Source organism: Felis catus, chromosome C1, assembly GCF_018350175.1.
Source record: "Felis catus isolate Fca126 chromosome C1, F.catus_Fca126_mat1.0, whole genome shotgun sequence".
NCBI lineage: Eukaryota > Metazoa > Chordata > Mammalia > Carnivora > Felidae > Felis > Felis catus.
The window spans coordinates 25,052,524-25,071,813 of NC_058375.1; the positions used below are offsets into that span (position 1 = coordinate 25,052,524).

Genomic DNA, 19,290 nt, shown 5'->3' on the forward strand with positions numbered 1-19,290 from the left:
CCTGAGAAGGGGGTCGGGGAGGAGAAGGGAACAGGTAGGGAAAGGGGGTAAATCTGAGAATTGAGACTGGCTTGCATGTAATCCAGCTTGACAAGTAGCTCTTGGCTGCTGATTCCAAGTGAGGCCTGCACTTGGCACCTTGCCATGGCCGTGAATGAGATGGAGCCTCCCCTGAGGAGCTCAGCACCCTGTGAGAGACAAAGACAGGTAGACAGGCACTCCTCATAATGCCGGGGGGCGAGGCTGGGCTGTGGAACCTGAGAACCCTCCCTGATGCCCAGACCGACTTCCCCAAAGGAAAGAAGATGGTAGATGAATGGGAGCTAGCCAGCAGGAGGCAGTAGGGGGCTCCAGGCAGAAGGAACAGGGAGTGAGCATGCTGCCTTCAGGAAACTGAGGCTGGCTGTGGCTGGAGAGGGAGCAGGGCTGGATCTGGGAAGGGCCTTGAAAGCCGAGTGAAGGGCTCTGAGCAGTGCAAAGCATGGACTGATTTGAAGCAGGGGAGTGACGTGGTCAGGTTTGGATTTTAGAAAGACCACGGTGGCTACTCGGGGGGAATAAGGGAGGACAAGGGCAGATGTGGACTGAGCAGACCAGTTGGGTGGCTGCTCTGTGGCCCGGGAAAGACTTGCCTGCTGGCCGAGCCTCACAGGAAATGCACACAACACTAGCCCTGCTTGCCTCACCGGGCCAGTGCCGGGATTCAGGGTGGCAAGGGGGGCACAAGGCAGACAGAAGTCATGTTTGTTGAGCCTGTCAGGCCTTAGGTCAGGAATCATATGATTATTTCCTCTCACCTGCACACAACTCTGCGGGATCCGTGCTATCACAGAGAGTTTTGGTCAGTGGTGAAGAACCCCCTTTCGGGGCTGGGAGATGCCTGGGGAGGCAGGAGCCGTTGGGGGGACTTCCATGTTGGGCCTCAGGAGTGAGTGCTGCCTGTGTCCTGGGGGACACACTAGATGCTTGAGGGACCCCCTCCCCCCAACCATGTAGCAACCCCCGCTTGATGGGGCACAGCATCAAAGTCACATTTCATTCATCCAGTCAACAGTCCTTGGTTGTACCTCCTCCCCGCAAGGGCACAGGATGGAATGATGTAGCCATTGTGACCTCAGGGATATTGTGACAAGGCTTGAAACAAACTTAAAAAATCTACCACACAGGCCTCCTTATCCCATCCCAGCTCCACCTTAAGCAAACAGAGGAGGTTGTGGGGAGTCAGTTTCTTCATTACTAGAAACAAAAAATTTTGATGTATTAAAATGACCATGCCGAAAAATTCCCCATATCAAAGAAATCCCGGCAAAACATCCTGCTTTCAAGCCTGGCTCTGTGCTGGGCCCTGGGGGGAAAAGAGCACCTCAGACAGCATGGTGACCTGCACACGTGGACACTGGCGCAGAGGGCAGAAAGGTACTGGGGAGTGAGAGACGGCAGACTGGGGAGGGGTGGTCAGGGCTGATGGGTACGGAGGAGGCAGCCAGGCGCGGGAAAGCTGAAAGGGAGCAGTCTGGGCCGAGAGATGTGGGGGCTTGAGTCCAGTCCACTCACAGAGCTGCAAGTAGTTGTGCCTGACTGGAGTGGCCTGTGCGGAAGACTAGATGGAGGAGGGCCTTGCAGGTCCAGGTTGGACTTGATCTTGAAGGCAGTAGAGAGCCACTGATACTTTTTAAGAAACTGGGCCAATCCGTTTCGAGCGATGAGGAGACAGACAGAGGGAGCTTGGCCTGGGGAGCCTTCCGCCAGAAGGGAACAGCCTGATCACCAACTGCACACGTCAGCAAAGAGGGAGGCCCTCCTGCAGGTGGGAGACTGGGCTGAGCAGCGTCTGAGAGCAAACAGAAGCTGATGATGACTCAAGGACAGGAATTTGCCTCCTGGAAAGACGAACCTGGGCCTGAATCGTGTGGTGGCAGGAGCAGAGCAGGGAGGCCGTGTAGCCCCGGCTAGAGATGGTGGCAGCACTGGGAATGGAGACAGATGGGTGCCTGTGAGGGAATTCTGGAGCTGGGTTTGGCAGGGATGGACTGGGTGTGAGAACAAGATTCCCAACTTGTGGCTGAGCAGCTGGTCAGATGGTAGAGCCATTTATCAACCTGGGTAGGTAGGTTCGTAGGGATTTTGAGAGGGGGCAGGAGATGATTTTATTTTTTAAAGTCCTAAGCCTGGGCTATAAAGATTGTGGGATTTAGATGGAAAGAGTTGGGTTGAATCCTAGTTTTACCACCTTCTAAGGATGTGACCTTGTGCAGGTCACTTCTCTCTGGGTCTCAACTTCCTTACCGGTAAAATGGGGATAATAATGCTGCGCTTATATGATTTGGGGGAGGATACAATTAGACACTGTAAGTAAAGTGCCTGGCACAACGTCTGGCATATAGTGTGAGTGCTCAATAAATGTGGGTTCCTCTCCCCTTACTGTGGAGGTGGACCACAGGGGAGAATAGAGCGGTGCGGGGACAGTTCAGCAGACCTGCCCCACTCTTGCCCTAGGCTAGGCTCTGGGGCCCATGTGGGAACCCTATACCGAGGGGGCTGGGTCTTCTGGTGCAGGGGCCTTCAGGAGCCCCTGGCCTGTGGGCCCCATGCTGGCTGCCTCCAGTGCCCCTCTCTTGCCTGCAGGGAAGCCCTTCGAGGGCAGCTGCTGCCTGCAGAACAGGACGAGGACACCGAGGGCATGTGCAAGCCTCTGTCCTGTGGCTGGGAGATCACAGACACCTTGTGCGTGGGCCCGGTCTTCACGCCGGCGAGCATCATGTGAGCGGACCCCGTTCCCCCCCCACCCCTGGAGAACTCTAGCGGGGCCGCAGAGATGCCTCTGGGAGACTTGGGGAAGGCAGCGAGCAGGGGCACCCTTTGGCCAGGACTCTGGTGCTCACTCTGCTGCCTCCCATGCCCCACCTGTAGTGTTTCTGCCCTGTAAATAGGACCAGTCTTACACTCACTGTAGTTCAAGTATGCAACATAAATCCTGTCCCTTCCAGTTGTGTCTGACTCCTCTGCAGCGCAAGGGGCCTGGTCAGCCAGGTGTGGGGGTGTTCTTGGGGGTCTCCCTTGGTCTCCTTCCTACTTTGTAAATATGAAGCAAATAAATATTTAGGTTTGTTTTTTTTTTTAATACCTCAGTGGAATCTAGCAGTTCAATTCACAAAGCAGCCTGGGCCAGGCCAGGGCCTAGCCCACCCTACACTGATGACCCCATGCCCTCTGCTTCAGTCCTGACCTGGCTGCAGTCTCTCCCACTGGCACCCAGCTTCTCTGACTCATCTCCTTCCTCTGCATAGGCCGCGATGCCTGGTGTCATGAGGAAGAGTGAGCTGTTAGGGTTGAGGTAGGGGTCAGAGCTGCCTGCCACCCTTCAGCCCTAGAGCTGCATCTCCTGACTGGTGAGGGGCCTCGATGTGAACCCAATACCCAGCCTAAGGCCTGGCCCAACACGGGCAACCGAATATCTGACACGGCTCTGGAAACACATACCAAAGATAAAGAGCAAAGAGATGGGTGTCTGAGAGGTCTTGAGGAGACCTGCACCCTTTCTCTCCTTGCAGGTCTGCAAGGCAGTAGGAGTAATACAAATACATGGAGGTTGGTGTCACTTACTCAGGCAGTAACTGCCATAACAGGGTGGCCCCGGGGCACTGCCACATCCAGTGCCAGGGGCCCTGAGAGTGATGTCTTCTCGACTGGAAGTCTATCATCAGGATAAAGCCTCCTTCACACTGCTAGGGTCCCAGGCTATGCACCTGGGGTATGTGAGTTGCTTAGCAAAGGAGTTCAGATTTAGAGTTCCCCTCGCTGCTACAGGGGATTCAAAAGATTTTTCTTCTGCAATTAAAAACCATTAAAATGTAATTCACGTGCCTTAAAATCCACCCTTTCAAAGCACGGAATTCAGTGGTTTTTAGCATAATTCACGGAGTTTGTACAACCATCACTACTGTCCGATCCCAGAACATGTATATTACCTCAAAAAGGAACCCTGTGCTCATCAGCATTCACTCCTCTTTTTCCCCTTCCCCAGCCCCTGGCAGTCACTCATCTACTTTCCATCCCCATGGATTTGTCTGTTCCAGACATATTAATAATGTTTTTATACCTTCACTTGAGCTTCTCTCTGGGTAAGCCTGGTATGTGGGTTGTTGTTGTTTTTTTCCTCCCCCACACCGCCAAGCAATTCTCTGACACCAGCTGGGTATCCCACAGTTCAATTCAATTCTGACACTATCTGCTTAGAGATCACTTCAGATCCCATAGGTTAAGGGCTCAGTCCTAGAAGACTTCCTCACTGCCCCCCCCCCCCCCACTTCAGATACCAATCACCAAGTCCAGGCTGTGCCTTGTGTTTGGACCAACAGGCTGTAGATTGGAGGTCCCAATGACTCTCTTCCTTGGGTTCAATTAATTTTCTAGGATGGGTCACAGAACTCAGGGAAACACTTTACTTCCTATATTCCTGGTTTATTGTGAAAGGATATAACTCAGGAATGGCCAGAGGAAGAGCCGCACAGGGCAAGGTGTGGAGAAAGCGTGCACCTCCCTCCCAGCACCTCCATGTCGCACCAGCCTGGAGGCTCTCCAAACCCTGTCCTTTGGGTTTTTATGGAGGCTTCATTACCTACACGGGACTGATGAAATCATTGGCCACCGGTGATTGAACTCAATCTCCAGCCTCCTCCCCTCCCCAGAGTTTGAGGGTAGGGTATAACAAAAGACACCTTTGTCACTCTCATCGCTTAGGAAATTCCAAAGATTTTTAGGATGTCTGTGCCAGGAATGGGGGTGAAAACAAAATATACATTTATTATTGTAAGTCTTAATATCATATCTCGTCATCCTGTCTCAGCATCTCAGCCAGTCCTGGGTCCTGCGTGTGGCTCTGAGGTCATCTAATGAGGCAGTGTGTTCTGAGTGAACTGGGTGCTTGTCAAAAGCAGAGATATCTTTTCCAGGCTTGGCCTACTTTTTGATACTTTGACACTAAATAGGCTGACAGGACACCAAGAGATTCAGAGACCAATCAGAAAGGGTCACTCTACTGCCCCTTAGTTATTCACCCACGACCAGGTTTTACATATTACCGTGCTGGGCTCAGCCCTCGTCTATGAGGCCATTTCTGAGACTTCTGTTTTGATGCCCAAGCAGACCTGGACCCACTCCTGCTTTTTTGGAGGAAAGGGAAGGAGAGGGCAAACGTAGGTTCTTCTGCTGGAAGCGGGTGTCTGCTTCCAAAGGCAGCAAATGCCCTGCTAAGACCGCTGGCTGCAGTGAGATCTAGGCCTAACTCATTACCTTGTCTGAGGCAGGTTCACTGGGGAGATGCGTCTGTGGCTTTTAAAGTGACAGCAGCTGGCAGGAAGTTTGAACAGATTTCTCACTGGAGCCTTTCAAAAGGTTTCATGTTCCATTTGCTGCAAGAAATGTGTGAAACTTACTTTTCTGAGAAAGCTATACAGAGAAGTTGATGTGACTTACTTGGTAATAAACAGTCATTTCTTTTCAGTTGTTTTTGTCATTTCCATCTTTTTTTGTGTGTGAAAAGTATTAAACACGTGGAGAATGTTGAGGGCCTTTCAGGCCTGTACAGGGGAATTTGACCGGGGTCTCCTGGAGCCTGGGCTGCACAGGCATTTGCCTCCTTTGAGTGCCTCCCTAAGCAAGCCACTGGCGGTGAAACTGCGTGCCATGCTGGCTGCCCCAGAGGTCACTTTCCTGGTGGCCTCTCCCAACCCCATCCTGCCCTGGGACCTCACCAAAGGGACACCCTCCTCTCAACACCTCCCCATAATCCATCTGTGCCTCCTCCCGTGGGCTTACTAGCTCACTTACTTACTCCGGGAGCTTAACAGACCTGCTACTGCCACTCCTGGAACAAGCTGTCACCTCTCACCCAGGGACTGGCCCCCTCCTTCCCCTCCACTGTCCACTCTACTCAGCACTGGATCCAGTCACCCCTGATTCCCATTTCATCAAGAATAACATTTAAAGTCCTTGTCCAACTTCTTCTCTGGCTCCCTTTCCTCCCTTATTCACTACTCCCCAGACATACTGGCCCCTCTATTCCTCAAACACTCCACGCACGGCACCCATGCTGGGCCTGCATTTACTGCCCCCTCTCTCTGAAATGACCTTTCCGGGTTATCTGTGGGGCTCACTCCATTCAGGTTCTACTCAAATGTTTTCCCCAGGCAAGGGCTTCTCTGACGACTCTTTAGAAAAGGCACTTTCCAGGCTCTCTCTTCTCCCTTAACTGGTTTTATTCTTCACAGTACCTATCAGCACTCGACACACTCCCTTACATGTTGGTCTGTGCGTCATCTGTCAGCTCCTCCGGAATGTGAGCTTGGCAAGAACTTTTATTTTTTTCACTGCTAGGTCTTCATTACTTAGAACAAACTAGGTGCTCAAAAAGTGTATGTCAAATGGACAAGTGAATAAACATAGCAACTTGACCTGTCTGAATACGTTTCCTCATTTGTAAAATGCGGCTGCCAAATTGCCCTCAAAGGGTTACTGCCCTCAAGGATTAAGTAAGAAAATGGTATAAAGCACCCAGCTCAAGGCCTGGCACGTCATTAGGTGCTCAGTAAACGATGTTGAAAGGAAATTCCTTGAGTATTTACTGTGGCCATGCCCTGCAGTACTCTGGGGATGCAGAGGAGTCCTCACGGAACTCACAGGGCAGTGTGGTCATAGAGAAGCCTGAATGAGAGTAAGGAGTCTGATCTTAATTCTGTAGGCCGTAGGGAGCCCCACATGATTCTGGAACAGAAGCATGACAGGACCTCGGAAAAGATAATTGAAAGTATATTCAAAAAGATGAGAGGAAAGAGACCTGGTGGGCTGGTGGTAGCATGCACTTCCTTCCCCCGACAGCCTGGTTAAGGGCCCAGCCAGGGAGCCTCACAGAGGTCCAAGGGACACAGTTGTCACCTCTGTGTACCCTTGTTCTAGAGGGAAACTGTGGCTCTCTGGGTGTCATCCCTCCCCTCGGAAACAGACCTGCCCAGGCCGGCTCATTCCAGCTACAAGGGGACCACAGGGAAGGCAACAGGATGGGAGTTCCCACTCCACACTCTGCTCCATTTTAAATTCCCTTCCTGGCACCTCTGGAACGAGGAGCTAAACCTCTACAAATTCAACCAGCAAAATGATTCGATGCAGCTTCCTAGCAGTCAGAGGTATCTTTCTGAAACCTGAATCTGATCTTGTCAGTCCTCTGTTGAAATCCCTCAGTCAATCCCCACTGTGATGCCAATAGAAGCAAAATTGGCTGAGATCTCTGCCTACCTCACCAATCTCGTCTGCCACTCTGCTTTCACCATGCTCCGGCCGACTGGCCTCTTTTTAGTTCCTCACAATTACAGGGTTCTTTCCTGCCTCCAGGCCTTTGCCCTTGCTGTTCCTTCTGCTTCTCCTGGGCTGACTCATTCTCATTTTAAAGGGTCACCTTAGGGGCGCCTGGGTGGCGCAGTCGGTTAAGCGTCCGACTTCAGCCAGGTCACGATCTCGCGGTCGGGGAGTTCGAGCCCCGCGTCGGGCTCTGGGCTGACGGCTCGGAGCCTGGAGCCTGTTTCCGATTCTGTGTCTCCCTCTCTCTCTGCCCCTCCCCCGTTCATGCTCTGTCTCTCTCTGTCCCAAGAATAAATAAAAACGCTGGAAAAAAAAAAATTTAAAGGGTCACCTTAAATGTCACCACCTTGGAAAGGCCTTTTTGAATACCCTCTACAAAATGGCCCCCTGTCCATGTTAGGTGAGGTCACATTTTATAAGAATTAGATCCTAAAGGCATTATTTTAGGTAAACAAAACAAAACCAAAACAAAAAAAACACCACCACATCAGCATTGTCCCTGAATATCCTTAGGAAGCTATCCTATTGGAGATAATACACCATTTCCTTTATTTCTGTTCCTCTGACATGCCAGGCACCATTTCTTTACAGCCCCAAATAGCTCCATGATCTCTTTCTCCCCCTCCTTCAGGTCTTCGCTCAAATGTCACCTTCTCAGTGAAGCCTTGCTCACCACCACTCTTTAAAAACTAACATTCCCACCCCAGCATTTTGTTATCTCTTGGTACCCTTCCCCTTCCCCCACCCCGCCCCATAGCTCACCTTCTGACATACTATACCGTCTATTTGGAATTAGGCTCTTAAAGGCACAGATTTATTTTGTTCACTGCCCTGTCCCCAGTGCCTAGAACTGTGCCCTATACATAGCTGTTCCATAAATAACCGCTGAAAGAAGGAATCTTTCAGATCTCAGCGTAGGCACCTCTCCCTTTTCTCCTCCTCTGTGCCTTGGTTAGGTATTGCTTTGTAAGCATTCATAGTATCCTCTATCTAATCATACTAAAGAGCGGTTGATCACAAGGTAATTTTTGTCTACTTTTTCTTCTTGCCAATCTGTTAACCCCACAAAGATAAGGAGTTTCTCCTAATTGCCAGCGTCACTTGGAGCCTGGATTTGTGCCTGTAGGCTAGGTGTTTAGTGTCTTTTGAATAAACTAGTCATGGAGGGCGGGGCGGGTGGGCATCTGGCCCCTTCGGCTCAGCTCCAGAAGAGCAGCCAGGACCCTGCAGAGGGAGGGTCCTTGGGAAGGAAGGCACACACGGTGCCACAAGAGCTCTTTCTGCTCCTCCACTTAGCTAGGTGGCCTTGGCCTAGGACTGCCAGATAAATCTGAATTCAGACAAACGACGGACGCTTTTTTAGTAAACGATTATCCCGTGCAGTATTTGGGATACTCTTACAGAAAAACGTCACTTGTTTATCTGAAATTCAGCTCTAACTGGGCGTCTTGCATTGTATTTGCTAAAACTGGTAACCTTACCCTGTCTCTCTCTGGGTTTCGTTTTCCCCATCTGTGAAAGGGGGTATTTCTGGGAGACCAGCCTCGGGCGGCCCCCCAGGCGGAGGAATGCTCCCATAGGGGCTGTCCCTCCGCTGAGCCGTGTGGGAGCGCGCTGGTCTCAGGAGAGTTTCTCGCTGAGTGAATACGTGCAAGGCCCTGCCGGCAGGAGCTCGGTTTTCTCACTTAGCACCAGTCGAGGGCGGAAACGATTCCGTCAAGGCTTCACGGAACACCGAACGCACGGCTCCCAACCGCGGCGGCCGCGGATTTCCGGTGGCGTGATGTCACTTCCGTGCCAGAGAGCCTCCTAGGCTTCGAGCCCCGTGCTATCGCGCCCTCTGCCGGCCCGGAGGAGAAGCCGACTTCACCAAAGGGAAGAGAGAGCGGAGTCCATTGGTTGAAAGACGGACGCTGCTACCAGCCTCCACCAATGAAAAACCAAACCTTTGCCGTGGGCGGGGCTCCCACAGGAAAGGGGTCAGGCCGGGACGAAAGCGGCGTGGGAAGGCGGCGACCTGGTCTCGGCCGGGCTAGAAAGGCTCAAAGTAACACCGGAAGTGGGCATGTTACCCACCAGCTACTTCCGCCTCGCTTTACAAAGTGGGAGGGTCCTCGAGTAAAAGGACCTGGGATCTGTAGGGTGCCGGGAGGCTTGTCTTCAAATTTCCTCTATGCCTGTCCGTTTCGTACCCGAGAGAGACACGTGATGAGTTCACGCAGAAAAACAGGGGCTTTGAACGAAATCTTGAGCTGGAGGCCAAAGTGATTTTACATTTTGAAAGAATAGAGTGCTTACTGTGTGCCATGCCCCGCCCTCGCCCCTCGCTCGCTTTATTTCATTTCATCCGCGCAAGCCTGTGAAGTTACTTTGACAGGTTCCGACCCCTCGCTGCCTGTGTTGTAATCCTGGTTCTGTCTGTTATTGCCTGTTTCCTGGGGCAGGTTCACATTTTGTGCCACAGTTTCTGCGTCTGTGAAATGGCATAATTGTCCTTACCTCATACCGTTGTTCTAAGGATTAAATTAATGAGCATTTAAAGCGCTTAGAACTGCACCTGACTTGCTAACCATAGCAACCATTTAAGTTATTTCCATTTACAAGCTAGGAGACCAAGGCTTAGATAGGAAGTAGCTTGGCTAGCACAGATAGTAACTAGTGAAGTCAGGTTGGGGCCTCAGCAGCAGAGGTTCGCAGACGTTATTGTGACTCAGCTCTATTTCTGGGTCTTATATTCCACAGTTCAAATTCCTAGGAAGAGAGAATCTGAATAGTTTAAATCAGGTATGTCTATGTCTATTCCTGGGTCAATCCATTAAGGACTCTTTGTGAGCTGCTTGCTGTACATTTCCTCCCTCTACCCTCCAGCCTTTATATTCCTAAAGGGCAGTCTGAGTTCTGTAACCTCTAGGAGCCAGCAAACTTTTTCTGTTAAGGGCCAGATAGTAAGTATCTTATGCGTTACAAGCCATACTATCTCTGTTACAACTGTTCCACTCTGCTGTGTACAGCAAAAGCAATCAGAGACAATACATAAGTGAACGGATATATGACTATGTTTCAATAAAACTTTATTTGTAAAACCAGGTAGTGGGTCATATTTTGCCAACTCTTACACTGTACTTTCCGTTTTTGCCTCCTATACTATCCTCTTCCACCTTTCTTCCAGCAAGCTGCTAGTCATTCTTCAGTTCTTGGTTCAGATGCCACTTCTTGGAAATTTCCTTAACTCTCCTTCCCTGTCTGGTTAATGGTCTCTTCCCTATGCTTCCACAAACTCCTGTACCCCATCCAAGCCTTCTCATTGTCGTTCTGTTCCAAGCACTAGATTACTAGTCTGGATCTCATTTATCATTAAGAACCCAGCACCCAGCACACCTGGGTATCATTGGATGGGTGGCAGGAGCCGTGAATCTGTGGCTGGCGGACAGTCAGAGCAAATGTTTGAGATCTTAGGGCAGTGGTGAGAATTCTGGGCTTTTGTATTAGGTGTGTGAGACCCACTCCCTCTTTTTGTTGCTCCTCTGAATCCCAGAGCTCAGGCAGTGGGTAAGATAGAGGAGAGGCTCCAGGTTGGACAGGGGTTCAGGGCCCTGGCAATTTCCATGCCATCCAGGCTTTGCCTGTCAGGGGCTTAGGCCATGTTCCCCAGAAGAACCATGTAATAAGCAGAAACTCCACGACCTCAGGAAAGCAAAGGTGATGTGGGTGTTTTAAGATATGACAAGTGGAAAATTCCAAGTACACTAAGCCTTGGATAATCTGATAAGCCAGTGCCCAGTTGGGATGAAACCAGGTATGCTCTCATCCAGTCCCTGGAGAAGGACTTCCTGCCCTTGGTGAGGTTCCCTGTGGAGACCCCACCAGCCAGGGAAGGGGGGTTCCCAGAGAGATAGTGGGCAGCATGTGGCCAAGGGCAGCCTTGGTCTCATAGTCACCCAGAGCCACAGTTACAGGGGCTGCAGAATGGGCTTCCTGACCTGAGGGTTTGTGAGTAATGTCCAACAGAACCTGGACAAGGGCACAGGAGACTATGAGGCCATACAACATGGTTTCTCCTCATGAGAGGATTTCTTCTCTTGACTTAAGGGTCACATATATCACACCTTTGGGCAATGCAGATTTGATAGGGCTTTTCCCAAGTGTTATGCACAAGGAGACTGAGAATAAAACCGAAATGGAAACTCCTCAGTCTTTTGGTCCTTCAGTGGCTTACCTGGGCCCCTGACGGGGACGGTGGGCTGGGGTGGGCGGCCCAAGACCACTGGGAGCATGTCTTCCATGACATACAGCTGAAGATCAGCAGAGTGGATGAGGAGAACAGGGCTGGGACAATGACCACTGCAGCCTGCAAGCCACCCACGTGTGGCCAAAGGGAATGAGAAGTCAGGGCAGGGGTAGCAGACTGCTCCCAGGGGCAGGCAGTGCCCCTGCCCTCGGTAGCTGTGCCCACAGAATATTGGGGTCCCAGGTCTGGAGGAGGCAATAACAGACTTGGAGGCAAAGATTGAGTGGCCTTGGGCAAGGAGCCAATAGTTCCTTTCCCCCAGTGGTTTACACTTAGAAGTATATGGTACTTGGTACATGGTTGTGGACTATTACGGGAGAGAAGCGATGTTAATAACACCACGTGCTTTATATGCCTTGTCTTATCCAATCTGACAAGCTGCCTGTGATATTCCTCCCCCCCCCCCCCCCACCAGGTGGAGAAGCTGAGATGCAGAGGTTGGCTTGTCTGAGTTAGTAAGGGGCAGAGGCAGGATTTGAACCCAGGTCTGCATGCTGCCAGGTCTTCATGCTGTTGATGTGTTTCCCAACAAGAATGGGCCAGCCCAGTAAGACAACACCTGGCGCGCGACAGTCCCTCAACAAATTCTAGCTCTCACTATGTGTTAATATTAGATTGACCCATTTGGCCCTCAGAGTAAGGATAGATAGTATCATTCCCATTTCTCAGACAGGAAAACTGAGGCTAGGGAGGTGAAATGTCTTGCCTCAGATCACCCAGCTGGAAAGTGGCAAGGCCAGGATTCAAACCCGGGCTGACTCCTCTTTTCTCGCGTCCGCTAAGGTGCTTAGGCAGCAGAGGAATCCAGTACTACTGCCTTAGTTTATTCAGCTGAAGAATGGGAAGGTGTCCTTGGATCTTTGAAAGGCCATCCTATGAAAAGGAGGCCATTCTTGTCTGGGGGACACAGAAGACGGAGCTAGGACCAGTGGGGACACCAGAGGACCCACACAAGGAAAGTCCTCCTGATTATTATTGTCCAGGAGTGGGATGGGCTGTGGCAGAACTAATGAGCTCCCTGCCAACAAACATACCCAGGGATGCCACGGTTTGCGAGACTGCAAGAATCACACTCTAAGGGTTCTGCCGGTGCCAGGAACAGCATGGGGACTCTGGGTCCTGTTCCGTGGAACTGCCAGCTTGCTGTACCTGTCCTCACTGGGGCTCTTGTAGTAAAGGAGTGGGGCTGAGCAATACAGCTCTGAAACAGCCCCCAGTGCTCCCAGGAGAATTCTCACTCCTGTCTTTCTCTCTATCCCATGCTTCAGCCTTACCAGCCTTTCAGCCTTCTTTTTGGACTCCCTGCCTCCAGCTTTGCCCTACCACCTGCAAATATGACCTCACTTCTCCCCTCCTTCAAACCTTGCTGGGGCTCCTGGGTGGCTCAGTCAGTTAAGCGTGACTTCGGCTCAGGTCCCGATCTCACGGTTCACGGGTTCGAACCCCATCAGGATCTGTGCTGACAGCTCGAGAGCCTGGATCCTGCTTTGGATTCTGTGTCTCCCCCTCTCTCTGCTCCTCCCCCACTCATGCTTGTGCGCGCGCGCTCTCTCTCTCCCTCTCTCTCTCTCTCTCAAAAATAAATAAACATTAAAAAAATAAAGCAAAACCTTGTCCTGGCTCCACAGTGTCCTCAGATGTCTCACAGAGTGGCATGGCCCAGCCCTGCTTTCCTTTCCAGCGGCATCGCTCTGCCTCCCTGCGTCACATTCAACCCTCAGCTACATAGCCCCATTTCCGGCTGCCTTGCACATGCCGTTTCCTCTTCCTGGTACACTTTGCCCATCCTGCAGCTCTTATCCTGCAGACCTCTGCTTCTCCAGCAGCATCTTCTCTAGCCTTGCCTCTGCCCATGTGCTGTGACTCTTTGATAGAGGCCTGGGATGCACCTGTCATTGCTTATCTCAGTGACAGCACCTAGTAGGCACCCTCTAGGGGTTTGTTGGGTGAATGACTGAAAGAGGGAGGGAGAGCGTGGAGAGCACAGTGGGGCTGTTTTGGAAGAAAGTAGAGAAGGAGGGGAGTCCTCTGGCCGGACCATCCCCACCCCACACGTAATGCCACCTTTTCTTTCTTCAGAACTTGCCCAAAGCAGTACTTCTTTGGACTGAACTCAGGGAGGGTGGACCCAGTGTGGCCTGACCAAATATGACCTTCCTCACCTGGCCACTCCACCCCCATTCGGTTCTGGGCATTTTGACTCCAGCTCAAGGGCTTTTTCTGATTCATCAACTTCCCTTCTTGGAAATTAGCCAGGGCTGGGCAGTAGGTGGGGGTAAGCTGGACTTACCAAGCTCTGCCATGAACTTGCTGTGTCACCTTGAGGAATTCACCTTCCTTCTCTGACCTCAGTTTCCCCAACTGTAGCAAGGAAACAGATCCCTACACATATCGCAGGATGGTATGGGGATGGGAAGCTGACAAGGAGCATGGGTTTGGGAGTCACCCAGCCCTGGGTTCAAATCTGAACTCTACTGCTTAATTGGAAAATCATCTTAACTCTCTGGACTTAGTGTTCTTATCTGTAAAATGGGGATAAAAGTAGTACCTCCTCTCAGGCTTGTCCTAAGGATTAACTGAGATGACAGCTAATAATAATTACTATACTAATAATGCTTCAAACAAGGCTGGTGCACAATTACATTCAATAAATCATAAGGTGTGCAGGGACTTGGAGAGAAAAGAGAGCATTTGGAAACATGACTTCGAATTGGGTTATAGAGTTCCAGAGTTGGGAAAATGCCTTAGGAACCACATGGTATGTTGGTGAGGTCACTGAGATCCACCCCCACCCTCACCACCCTCCCCCTGCCTGGAGCAGAGAAGGGTCTTGCCCAAGATCACGCTCAAGTCCACAGTATTTGGCTGGAAAATTCCTGGGGCAGAGGGTGAGCCTGGGCTGGGAAGCTAGGTATTTGCTTTAGGAACCAGAAAATGTTCAAGTGGCTGAGCTCCCTCCCCACCACCCCTAGCATGGGCTTGACCCTGTTCCTTGCCCCGTCCCTTGAGTATGGGGGAAAGCTGGCTAAAGAGCTGGCTGAAGTACAAGGGTAAGTAACATTTTTCTTGAATCCCACATGCCACCACTTGAGTCTAGAGGCCGTCCTCTGCCTCAAAGTCCACCCGAGCCCTCCCCACCCCATGATGGGAGGAGCCCAACGTTCAAGAAAGTGGTAGAGGAAAGGAGCAGGGTTCTACTTACTGCACAGGAGGGTATCCGTGGAGCAGTTGCAGGGGGGCTCTGTGCCCATCAGTGGGGTGTTGGGGCCTCAGCTCAGGAGGGGTGGAGGTAGGCAGGGGCTCAGGGCATTCCCCTTTCTAAAAAGGAGGGGCAGACCAAGGTTAGATCCTGGAGCCGCTGTGGCAACAGGCTCCCTACTCAGAAAGGAGGGCGGGAAAAGCAGGCCTCCAAGGGGCTCTGAGATCAGACATCCTTCTTGGTGTTAAACTGATGCGTAGAAGACTTTTGACAACCTGGAAAAATGAATACAATCTATTATAACGTGGGGAAAACAGGCTATGGAGCAATAAGAAAGCGTGTTCTGATTCTTGTATATAAACCTACTCACATGGGAAAAAAGACTGCAAATGTTATCACCCAAGCACCATCAGTGGTTATCTCTGAACAGTGGCTGATGGATGATCTTTCCTTTTTGTGTCTTGACTGTATTTTCTAAATTTTCTATAATGAGCACGTAATAAGAAAAAGATTTACTCAGGGTGCCTGGGTGGCTCAGTTGGTTGAGCGTCTGACTTCGGTTCAGATCATGATCTCGTGGTTTGTGGGTTCGAGGCCTGCATTGGGCTCTGTGCTGACAGCCCGGAGCCTGGAGCCTGCTTCGAATTCTCTGTCTCCCTCTCATTCTGCCCCTCCCCCCTCAAAAAATAAATAAACATTAAAAAAAATAAAAATAAAATAAACAATTTACTCAGGAAAGCGACACACTTTAAATGGGCAAGCCTTTGACCAACAATTCCATTTGTAGGAATTTACTCCACAGAACACACAGAAACATGAAGAATGATCATATTTTCATAAAAGAAAGCTCTAGTTTTGTTTATGCATAAGCAAAAATGCCTGGAAGGACCTGAATCAAACTGTTAACAGCTGTTGATTTCTGGGAGCCAGATGAGGGAGTTTTCTGCTTTATAGTCTTTCATTTATTTGAATTGTTAAACAGTGAGGGTAAGTTATTTTGTAATTTTTTAAAAAGGCAAACAATCAAACAACATTCCTGGTCTTTTCTGGCTCTCTGTGGTTCTCCCAGTGTGGAATCTGGCTGGGATGGGGGGCAGGACAGTGGGCTGACCCTGTGGGCTCACTTTCCATCCGAGCATCTTTAGGGAGGAGATTTCTCTGGTCTCTAAGATTGCCCCCCAACTTGGAGCTGGGGTGGCTTCAAGATCCAGCTTTGGCACTAGCCAGTTCCAGCCAGCAAGCATTTCTTGAGCCCGTCTCTGCACCCAGTGGGCAGAGCCGGGGTATGTGATCCCTGCCTCAAGATGTTCGTGATGGTGGGAGATTGAGTTCCTCTAGGTCTGAAAGCCTGGGAGAGCTGCACCTTGGGTGGATGAAGGACGAATACGATTTCCACAGGAGGAAAAAAGGAGGGAAAGGGCATTCCAGGCAGGGGGATGAGTATGACAGAAGCAGAGGCATTAAGGACCAAAGCATGCTTAACATGCTCCATTTGGGATCCTAATATTCTGAGTGCTCGCCTTCCAACATTATATGCAGTCTTTCTCTCTTCCACAGGCAGCCCCTGGAAATGGAAAAGCCATGTCATGGCCAGCACCCTGTGTAGGGGTGTTGGGGACAGGGAGTGATGCCTGAAGGCTGGGCCAAAAGCAGCGCTTGCATTGGCCAGGTACGCGGGGGCCACTGCCACTGCTAGCCAGCTCTGTGCCCATCCAGTAACAGCTGCTCTTGTGCTGCCCGAATAGAGTCGTTTTCAAAAAGCCCCCTCTTTCTTTCTACCGTCCCTATAAACTTTTGCCTACCTGCTTGGTGTGGTCCCTGAAATCCCACCTCTGGCTACTCTTTCAGGAGTGGCTCTGTTATGAATGCACAGAGGATGGGAAGGGGGCAGCATCTCGAACCATCAGCCAGTTATCCTGAGGAGCACAGGAGGGTGTGTTTTGATGGAGGAAGGAGTGTGACAGAGGAAGAGGGAGGGTGAAGGGGTGGGCATTGTGGGGCAATTTCCCCAAGACAGCCTCAAGCTGGAACCTTAGAACTCGAGTTTGCCCCATCACCCAGGGCTACCCATCCCTTTTGTGGAACCAATGGAGAATGAACACTCTTAAGGTGGAGATGAAGGGGACTGTCCAGGGTCACTGGAGAGTCAGGGATGGAGCCAGAGTCCACTCCTGGTTTAGCAAGGCTCTCCCAGGTCTCGACCCTGCATTCCACACCTGTGAGATGCACACATGTCCAGCCAGCTCTGCTGTTTCTGGGACCTCCTGGAGCCCTTATCTGCATCTCCCTTCTCCCAGTGGCAAGAACATTGCTGCTGGGCCCCAGGACCTCATTCCTGGTTTGTAGATCTGGCAGTTTGGTGAGGGAGGGGCTTCTGCCTGGGGTTTGTGGTAGACAGAGGAAGCAGGCCCAGCGGCTCAGCCTACAGGGTGTGAGGGGGCAAAAGTCCCTTCCCTAGGAAAAAAATTCCAAAACCTCTAAATCACCGAAGTCCCAGGGCTAACTCTCGTGCCATGGAATCAGGGGACTCCCTTGGGCTATTGCCCCTGATGTCCTCACTTACTTGGAACTCCCTGTGGGTCCAGCAGCTACCCAGGTGACTTTGTTCCTACTGTGGCTGATTCTGGCTCCAGACTGTGTTGCCAGCAAAGGAGGTCCCAGGTGTAGGCAGGCACCAACTGGCTTTGCCCTGGAGAAGGGGATTAGGGTCCAGGCTAACTGCCCCTTGTTCTTGGGGAAAAGGACAGAGAAAGGCACTCCGCTTCTGGTGCCCAGGGCTGTGGGGGCCATGGTCACTCCCTTTTTCCTTCTGCTCAGGCTCCGGGTTCCCCAGGGGTGGGAGGAGGCACCAGAATCCACTGAGGGGAGATTGAAGGTTGTGTGGAAAGAGCACATGGCGGGGAGGCAGGAGGTCTGGGCCAGGCCTGGCTATGGCCCACAGGCTGGTGTCTTCTCATTTGGGTCATAATTTTCTTCTCTGTAAAGTTGATGTCAGTGGTCTCTCAGCAGCCATCCTGTGATGCTTACTGACATGTTCAGTTGCGTTGTCTCCATCGCAGAGAGGACTTCCCAACCCTGTGACCCCTTTGTTCTCTCCTCCTCTCTGAGGGGTGCAGGTGCTGACTGAGGGTACCCCTCCACCCCTGCTGACCTTAGACATGAGATCCTTCTCTGAGCGCCTCCCTCTTCAGCCCTGCTCCAGCCCCCTTCCAGCTGGTCCTCTGTGCTCCTTTTCCTTGCCTAGGCGGGGCCTTCTCAGCTGGCTGCTCTTCCTCTCCTGTGTACTGATTGGGAACCAGGACATCAGGTCTTGGCTCTGCCATGTGCTATATGCCTTTGAGCTAGGAATCAACCCTCTCTGGGCCTCAGGATCTCCCAGGCCCCATTGGCATTCAGGCTTGATCACACTCAGGACCACAGTTTTGGGGAACTCAACAGGAATTGGGCTTTGTGCCCCTGGATCCAGCCTCTTGAAAGGTCCCCCTTGTCATGACATCAAAGTAGGAAGCCCCTAGGCCTCTGGTCCAAAATGGCCATCCTTCCCATACTTCATCTAATTCCCGGGGTGAGTGGGGGGGGGCATTCTGAAATAGTCAGAAATATAATAGAACTGTCAAATTTGTGAAAGAAGATAAAAGACTTTTATTCTGTACCCAGTGTAAAACAAAAACAAACATGCTGTCATTTCATCCAGATAAAAGGAAAAACAGGAAAATGAACACATTTCAAAATAAAAGTATCCTTTCCTGCTATTTTTTTTTTTTTGGAGGCTATGCCTCCTTACTGCATCTCTCTTTCTTTCTATCTCTGTTTCTACTCTGTTTCCCATCACCCTTTCTTCAAGGGTGGGTCAGGATTCCCAGGGAGACAGAGTAGAATCGTGGGTGTCCCAGAGGAAGGAGAAATAACCACTCCCGGGTGGGCAATAATGATGATTCAGCACCTTGGCCAGCACCCACTACTCCCCCTCCCTCCCACCCCCCAACCAACCCCACTCCTCTCCAAGCCCCCTTCATTTAAGCCTGTGACATGGCCCTTCGCGGCTGACCTCCTGGTGAAGTGTTTGGGGATGGTGAACAGAGTCAGGACCCAGGCAGGATGAGAGGAAGCCGGGAATGCTGCCCAGGTGTGAGCTGTCAGCCTCCGGGGACGACCTCTCTGGCTGAGCTCTGTGCTGCCAAGAGACGTCATCTCTGTTGTTTTCTGTTCCTGCTGCCACCCCAGAGAGAAAGACCCAGAGCGAATGGCCTTGTTAGGTTCTGACTAGGACAAACCCTGCGTTAGGCTTACAGAACCCTGGCCAATCAGAGCCAGAACCTTGGCAATCAATTAACTAGATTCCTAGTCCTTCCCCAATAGAGATGGGGAAACTGAGGCCCAAGAAGAGAGAGAAGGACCTGCTTAGGGTCACATAGTGCCTTCTTGAGTCTACCCCTGACCCTGAGAGACA

The 19,290-nt window shown here is 51.3% G+C and overlaps 1 protein-coding gene and 1 long non-coding RNA gene across 7 annotated transcripts in view; one reads left to right on the plus strand and one right to left on the minus strand.

The window, feature by feature from the left end:
• The window catches only part of AZIN2 (antizyme inhibitor 2), a 33,605-nt gene extending 30,498 nt beyond the window's left edge, over positions 1 to 3,107 (plus strand). For 5 of the 6 annotated variants that reach the window (XM_045033198.1, XM_019835927.3, XM_006934545.5 and 2 more), the window contains one exon: positions 2,626 to 2,986. In XM_045033198.1, the coding sequence (XP_044889133.1) occupies positions 2,626 to 2,764 (139 nt within the window). In that variant the 3' untranslated portion in view covers positions 2,765 to 2,986. Of the gene's footprint in view, positions 1 to 2,625 lie in introns of all 6 variants that reach the window. The other variant, NM_001293721.1, reaches the window with a different exon arrangement.
• Positions 49 to 9,256, minus strand: LOC109502215. The gene is made up of 3 exons (XR_002160671.2): positions 8,835 to 9,256; positions 798 to 5,411; positions 49 to 188 (listed from the first exon to the last, which is right to left on the minus strand). It is a non-coding gene; the product is annotated as an uncharacterized LOC109502215 (long non-coding RNA).
• Between the last annotated feature and the right edge of the window lie 10,034 nt (positions 9,257 to 19,290).